Source organism: Papaver somniferum, unplaced genomic scaffold (assembly GCF_003573695.1).
Source record: "Papaver somniferum cultivar HN1 unplaced genomic scaffold, ASM357369v1 unplaced-scaffold_81, whole genome shotgun sequence".
Taxonomy (NCBI): Eukaryota; Viridiplantae; Streptophyta; class Magnoliopsida; order Ranunculales; family Papaveraceae; genus Papaver; species Papaver somniferum.
In genome coordinates this window covers 7,723,764-7,731,515 of record NW_020651082.1, presented here as the reverse complement: position 1 = coordinate 7,731,515, position 7,752 = coordinate 7,723,764, and the positions used below count along the sequence as shown (strand labels likewise).

General features: G+C 37.8%; 1 protein-coding gene across 1 annotated transcript; it reads right to left on the bottom strand.

The window, feature by feature from the left end:
- Positions 1-4,776: 4,776 nt before the first annotated feature.
- LOC113345620 lies at positions 4,777-6,840 on the bottom strand. The gene is made up of 5 exons (XM_026589385.1): positions 6,447-6,840; positions 5,940-6,113; positions 5,807-5,859; positions 5,087-5,715; positions 4,777-4,993 (listed from the first exon to the last, which is right to left on the bottom strand). Exons 1-5 carry the CDS (start codon positions 6,738-6,740, stop codon positions 4,920-4,922), a joined length of 1,224 nt encoding a protein of 407 aa, XP_026445170.1. The 5' UTR covers positions 6,741-6,840; the 3' UTR covers positions 4,777-4,919.
- Positions 6,841-7,752: the final 912 nt, after the last annotated feature.

The window sequence follows — 7,752 nt, the reverse complement described above, 5'->3', positions numbered from 1 at the left end:
AGTGCTTGGGGTTTAACACGTCATGTCAAAAACACGCTCAAAATATTTATTTATTGTTCAAAGGGTGTTTACAAGGATGAAAATGGAGATGAAATAATAAAACAGTGAATGTGCGACCCACAAAAAGCGTCCAAAATGAACGACACAGAAGAAGTGCTATTGTCGTTGTGGCTCTAAGACCCACACCTACGACCCACGGCTGTTAGTCTATTTCACTGTTGAAAAACGACTGTTGATGCAGGTCCGTTCTTCGTGTTCTTCATATTCATCATCATCAGCAGCAGCAGAAACCGAGTTTGGGAAATCTCGAATTTCTTCTTCTCTGGCTCTCCTCAGACCCCCAGACTCTCGACACCCTTTCCCAAACTGTTTTGCCTTGTTTTTATAGTGAATTGGAGCCAAAAATCCGACCATTGATTGCATATATTCTCCATTTAATCCAAATATTCTCGGCTGCCAATAATAACGAAAATTTCCAAAATTAACTCTGTCACACGTTAGAATTGGTTCTGCACACTCCAATTCAGCTCTCCCACGCCTAGTAAGTCGTCGAACGTCCCTTAATCACTTTTATGCATAGCCAAAACACACACAACAGCGTGTACAGGGTGTGTTCAGTCCGTGTAGCTCTGTTTTGAGCTCGAGAATCAAATCGATATTTCCAGCCAATTCCGATCAAATTCGACACCCAAACTTTGTTCCTTATGCCAAATCACATCTTTCTGCCAGTTTTCAGCGATTGAATCGTACTCTAACCCATTCATTTTGACAATCAAAATTCTTCCAGTTGAAAACTTCATTTCCCGCCAAAAACACAAATTCAAATTTTTGAAGAAGGTGCCCCTTATCCAGAGTGATGGGGTGCGAATATTAATTGGAGTGGAAATAGTAATTTTTATGGGTTCCTCCGGGACATTTCTGGGACGCTTCCGGTGCATTTCTGGGGTGCCTACGGTACATTTCTCTGGGGTGTAAAACACTGCTTTTTGAGCCCATTTCGCCGCAAGGGCTTATTTCTCTAAAATTTCCTACAAGAACACAAAATAACACAATAAGTACTTAATCGATTCTAACAATACAGAAAATTGAGAACAAAATAGACACATAAATGCGTCTATCAGTTATATATGACTGTTATCACCATTGCTACATATTGTGGTTGTGACAGATAAGAGAATGCTCAAACAAACAAAAAAACCTTGCATTCAAAAACAAAAACTCTCGATCAGTTGTAACCTTAAGCTCCCGTAAAAGGATAATCCTTTGAGTTCATATAGAAGTGAAGCGGACGAAGTCCATGCTTCATCTTTTGTTGGAATGATGTTTATCCATAGTCCAACAAAATAAAATAAAATATCATTCTATCAATAGATGAATGTGGTACCAGGGAGTATGCTAGGGTAGAAAGTGATATAAGGGAAATCTGAGTTGTTTCCTTTTTTTCCTCTTCAGTAAATCTTTAATTTAGTCAACAATATATTTTGCAGAACCGTAAGTTTTTAAGTTAAAAATTTAGACACATGTCGATTGGATACTGGGTGGAACAGCGGAACAGGAAGATTTCGTAATAGGGAATCTGGAGCCCACAAAAGATTCCTCTACGAAAGAGATGGCAGAGGCGTCATGCACTTTTTTAGTGGGTACGTTCCTAATTTTTTTTGTTAACTAAATCTATTCAATTGAAGACGGAAAGAAAGAAAATGTTTTTTTTTTGTAATATCTTGGTGGAGTTGTTTTCCTCGTTATGCATATATGATTTGACAATGGTATAAACAAAAATATATTACCTATTGTGATATGAAATGTATATCTTCAATTCAATGACGTAGATGAGACTTTGTTATTATGTTTTAGCAGTCTATATCTTGTTTCATTCACATACTCTGTCTTTTAATATAGAGGCACATCTTCGATAGGATAAAACATGCCAAAGTCCCAGAAGAGTTAATCTGGATTCTGAACGGCAAGGAAATGGGAAATTTTTCTCTTGTCCTCTGTCGAGAGAATCCTTACTATTGGCTGAGTTGCAGAATCCTCACTTGTTTCGTCGTCTACTTTTTCATGTCCAAACTATAAAATTGTTGCGCTTACATGTGTGATCAACTTTCCAGGTCTATATGCTTGTAGGCATTGTAAGGACCACCAATCAAAATGTTAGTTTAGTTGGGCATAAGATTTTCATAGCAGAGTTATGGAGCATAATTATGCTTAATTTCTTGAATTTTATTTCTAGTTTTTTGCAGAATAACTTAGTTATCACTTTGTACCTTATTCTGAAGAGAAAGTTGATCCTGAAACATACCCACAAACACAGTCTTAGACTTTGGAGGCCTCGAGCTAACACTTGCCGACCGCCAATCTTATGTGGACTAGGAAATAAAACCTTTTCTTGGCGCTTCGGCAGTTAATATAGTGAGATCTCACATGAAGTTTGCTAAGACAAAATGAGGTCTTTTTGTGTTTATTTCAAGGTCTTATGCGCTTCCCTAAGTAGAGGTCTTATGCATCCTCCCCCTGTTTAATAGGTTTTATCCTTGCCCCGGGGTACTATTTTTGGTCGGTCGAAAAAACTCTCAGGAGACCATTACTCTTTCAAGTAATAGTCCATTGATCTTGCCTTATCATATTTCGAATTATTGCCTCGGAAGGATATTTCTCACGCGACGATGCGACTTGCCTAGATACTCCCTTGAATAGAATCCCCATGACATTGTCGTCTTTGACATAATTCAGCTCCCTGGTGGAGGGTGTCATCCTTTATATTCCACCTGATTTCCCTTTCAAGGAAGCTTACCCCTAGCGGGTTAGGTTGGGCTCTTCCCATCCGGTGATACCAACAATCAGTTGTTTTCGTGACCTCTTATCCCTCCACTGATATCGCTTGTGGTTACGAGATCACACCCCAATTGGGGTTTCTTGAGGACCGAGTGTATCATAACCAGGACTTGCCAAGAATGGCTAGAAACGTTCCAGACGCCCAGGCACGCTTGGCTCAACCGTGTACCGCGGCGCCCTGATCGAGTTTGTACACTACTTAGGAGAGAACTTATTACCCTGGGCTTGTGACCCAAGAGTCTCTGCTGGATAAGATTTTGTTTCTCCCCGAACTCTCCATGGATCAGGTTCTAGGATAGTATTGCTTTCCCCTGAGACATGCATTACTAGGTTTTCCCTAATTATGACGCGCATTAGGCCTTATTTGTATTGCCTCTTGCATTTACGCGAACTAGGATGCACGCCACAATTGGATGCCTAGCTCCCTATTAGGGGTTTTAACATTTATTGCCTCCTATCGTGGTCTTATCTCATAAGGTTTTATTTTTGCCTTTTACTTCTACTTGTCATTATTTTCTCTCTTATTGTTGCCTTTTTCTTCTTTGCTTTTCTTTGTGTCTCTTCTTTTCATCTTTCTATTTTCTTCTTATTATGCTGCATTTGGGCTATATGCGTAAAAGCTTGGTGTTGTGGGATGATCTTTGAGCAAAAATAATAAAATGAGCAGTAGGTATGGTTCGAGCACAGGACCTATAGCTTGCACCTTGCCTCATTGTCCATCTGTGTGACCTCTTGTGTGCGATAGAATGAAACGATGCTCTAACTTTATCCATATCTTCGTCACAATGATGTAACTTTATCCGTATCTTCGCACTTGGTAGTGGGGTTTTACAAAAATTGAGTGTCGACGGACTTGATCGGGTGACTTTATACTCATTCCCTTCGTTTAGGACCGTCTGCGCCAACACTGGCGTGGGAGATAAAATACAAGGAAGTCCTCTTATTCTTATTTTCGCCCTTGACATTGACAAGATACTCTTCGCCTTTCTCATTGCTGGCATATCATCGCCCTTACGTTATTCATCCATGGAAGGTTTGTCTTCGCCCTGACTAACCATATTTGCCTGTGCTGTTATATTTCTCCCTTGATGGTTCATGTTGTTAGAATAACTTAGTTATCTCTTTGTACCTTCTTCTGAAGAGAAAGTTGATCCCTACAAATACCCACAAACACGTGGACTAGGACATAAAACATTTTCTCGGCGCCTCGGCAGTTAATAGAGTGAGATCTCACATGAAGTTTGCTAAGCCAAAATGAGGAGAGCATTTTTTTTAAAATATACTAGTTTTATACAATCGAAATTGAAGTGTTCTCTTTAGCTTAGTTATGCTGGATGGGGTTAATCTGTTGAATGCAGAGGATTAAAATAACTATTGGAGCTGTAGAGAATTTGGTTCCGACGGGTTTGTGGACTGAACTTTAAAATCCATTCAAATCTTTTGGAACAATGTATTGCTTCCTTCTTACTCGAGTTTAGTTTTTATTTTTGCTGTTACAATGTATTTTCATAAATCTTTGTTAAACCGTAAAAGAATTCCTCAACCCATTTATGGATGAGCACGAAAGTGTATTAATTGCCAGTTCACTACATGAGGTTTTGGTGCACACAATGAAAGAAACGTCTTACCGAGAAAACAAACAAGGTACTGAGTACATATTATCCAAAGGGAATGAACTCCGAGCAAAATGAAATTCAATTCTAGCAAGGTACGAGGACATGCAGCATCCAAAGGGAAATTAACTACCGTTAAAATGACGAGCAATGTCTGTTTGTGGACTGAACTTTAAAATCCATTCAAATCTTTTGTTAGAATAATAAGCCAGTAATTATGTTTTCGTTTGGGCTCGAAACAGATAGTGCCATAATGTAATTAAACGATATTTCTAATTAAAATTAAACCAAAATAACAAGCAAGGTACTGAGTACATACTATCCAAAGAGAATGAACTACCAGCAAAATGAAATTCAATTCTAGCAAGGTACGAGGACATGCAGCATCCAAAGGGAAATTAACTACTTGAAAGAAACAAGGCCTTCTTGACAATCATGAAAACCTGAATTCAACTCCATGGGCGCATCAAGTCAGAAACCCAGAAAATGTTGTAAAATGGAAGGCGAGGGAGAGGCAGGAGTAGGGGCATTGCTCAGGATTTTAGCTGTTAAAAGAAATTATGTTGAGATTATTTATTTATCTATATCTAATAAAGAAAAAAAGAAAAGGAAATTGAGAAAAGTAAAAAAACTCTTACCAAAGTCGTGAAGAGATATGATCAGCTGGACGGGCAGCATCAATTGGAAAATGATGCAAAAAGTTAAAATCAGCCAAGTATTCACGGAAATGTCCCTCACAAGTCTAATTTCAAAAGGCTCTGTGAAGTATGATTTAAGCTTCCCCCAAATATCATTGATAGGTTTACGGTTCCATTTCAAATGAATATCTCGAACCTCGTTTACCTTCAATAATAAAAGTTGGTTCATATTTTGTGGGAGGCTGTTATCGTACTCTTCCCAATCTCTGTACCATCGAAACTCATTCAACATCAGTAATTTGAGCTCTTGATCCACCCGCAGCATCTCCTTAAAGGCTCCCCATGCAATGAACTCGGTACCCGTCAGCATAATTGATACTAAAGTGATCAGCATCCAGAATTTCTCAGCAGACCTTTGAGTTATGGATACATTAACGAGAAGTCCCAATAAGATAGCAAAGATAGTGCCTTTGAGACGGATATTGTCACTTGCTACTTCCGATGCCTTCAGCAACTCATTCCTTTCCTTCTTTATGTTATCAAATCTTTTCTCCATCTCTTCCACTGTCAACATTCTTTCCTTGTTTACTTTCTCCTCCAAGTTAAAATTTTCAAACCTTGATTTAATCCTAAAGAAAATTTCCACTATTTATGTCAAGTTATTTATTTCACACAAAAAATATTTCAAAAAATATAAAATTAAGCACTAACTGTTCTAACATTTCCATCTTGGATTGGTCAATGGCATTACGTAGTTGAGAATCCATTTCATCCTGGTGAAAGAAGAAAAATTAATAACAATAAGAACATAGTCAGTAACAATGAATGAAGCTTATATATACAAAATTCTTACCCTGACTCGATTAACCAAATCAACGGATGCTAATTGGTCGAATTTGGCCGATAGTTCTAGCAAGGTAGATTGACAATTCCCGAAATTGGTCGCCAAATCAGACACTTTTTCTTCTTCCTTCTTCAACTTATCTTCAAGACTTTTAATCCTCTCCAGCTCTTCGAGTTTCTGAATCTGCAAATGAATAGACAATTAGCACTTGGGGCCATAGAAAATGAGTAAGCTAGTAGAAGCAAGTACCCAAATCATACTTGGGGGCAAAGAAAATGAGTAAGCTAGTAGGCTTGTTACTGATATCTACATTCCAAAAACCTCAAAAAAAAGTCCAAAAGGCCAAACACCATATTACAGATTCAAATTTCAATATCAGTAAACCCAAGAGTCCCTATAGAGCATTAACGAAAATCTAAGTTATACAAAAGCAATGGAAAAATATCAAGCATTACATTGACAAAATAAATAATCAAAATCTAATAATAAAAGAAGTTTCTGATCAGTGTGACTTACATTGACAAAAGAAGTGATTCTTTCCCCTGAATCAGTTTCATCCTTTGTTTCAACCAACTTTCCAACTCTTCTGATCTTGACAAGTTGATTTTGATATCTCTCAATACACCTATCCACAGGTTCTTGTATATTCAATGCATCAACTGTGGGATCTTTTGAAATATGCTGAAGTTTTGTAATTTTTTCTTCCAACTTAGCCTCAAATGATGGAGCTTTCTGTTTGAGGGATTGTAATTGGTTAAATAAGAAATCGATTTGCTTGCTTACGCTATCAAATTCTCTATCTTCTTCCATCACTTGTTCTTCTTGATTTGTTGAAAGAGAAAAAAAGAGAGAGAAAATTACCCTGTGGATGTACTAGTTTTTCTTTGTTTTGAGGTTTTGTGCATCTATTATTGTGAGGCACGGGGGAGCTTTAAATAGTAGTATGGTTTTGGGACTCAGAAAGATGTAGCCTTTATCAGGCAGCTACTTTACTCGTACAATGACCCTCTTCACCTTTACAATACCAAAGAGAGACTGAAGCGTGAAGCGTCAGAAGTTTGAGTGTTGAAGTGTAGAAGACTGATAGAAACGAGACAAAAGAGTTGGGACTTTTGACTAATATATTAGGGTCTATGTTGTCTATTGTGCCTGAACTGAAACAGATAAAGAGGATGTACTAGTTTTTCTTTGTTTTGAAGTTTTGTGCATCTAGTATTGTGAGGCACGAGGGAGCTTTAAAGAGTAGTATGGTTTTGGGACTCGGAAAGCTAGCTGTAGTCTTTATCAGAGGCAGCTACTTTGTGCAAATTTGTGTTAAGGATTATGTCTTGACTTTTGAACTCAAAAGCTGACGTGGAATCCTTTACACGTGGCTACTTGTACACGTTATCCATGATGGCATGGCAAATTTGACATGTCAGCTCTGTCAACCAAATATGACCGTTTGAACGGTCATAATATGCTCCATGTACTATAAAACCACCATCTCTTCCATTTTTTTTAATCTGCAGTACATAAAAATCCATAAAAAATCTGCAAAATCATCTAATTTTTTTCCTATAAATGATGGAGTTATGCACAAATTTAATGTCAGTAGTAGTATGGGTGAGGTATCTAGTTGCAGTAGCAGTTGTAACAGTTTATGTTCAATGTGTGAAATAGATAGTCATCCACCAATTCAGTGTCCATGGATCTACTCTAGGTGCAAGAATGTACCTTGCAATGGTGTTAGAAGAATGTTGTTGTCTCAAACTCCTGAGCATCCTGGTGAGAAATTCTTCAACTGCTCCATCTGCAACTATTTTGAATGGTTTGTAGATGC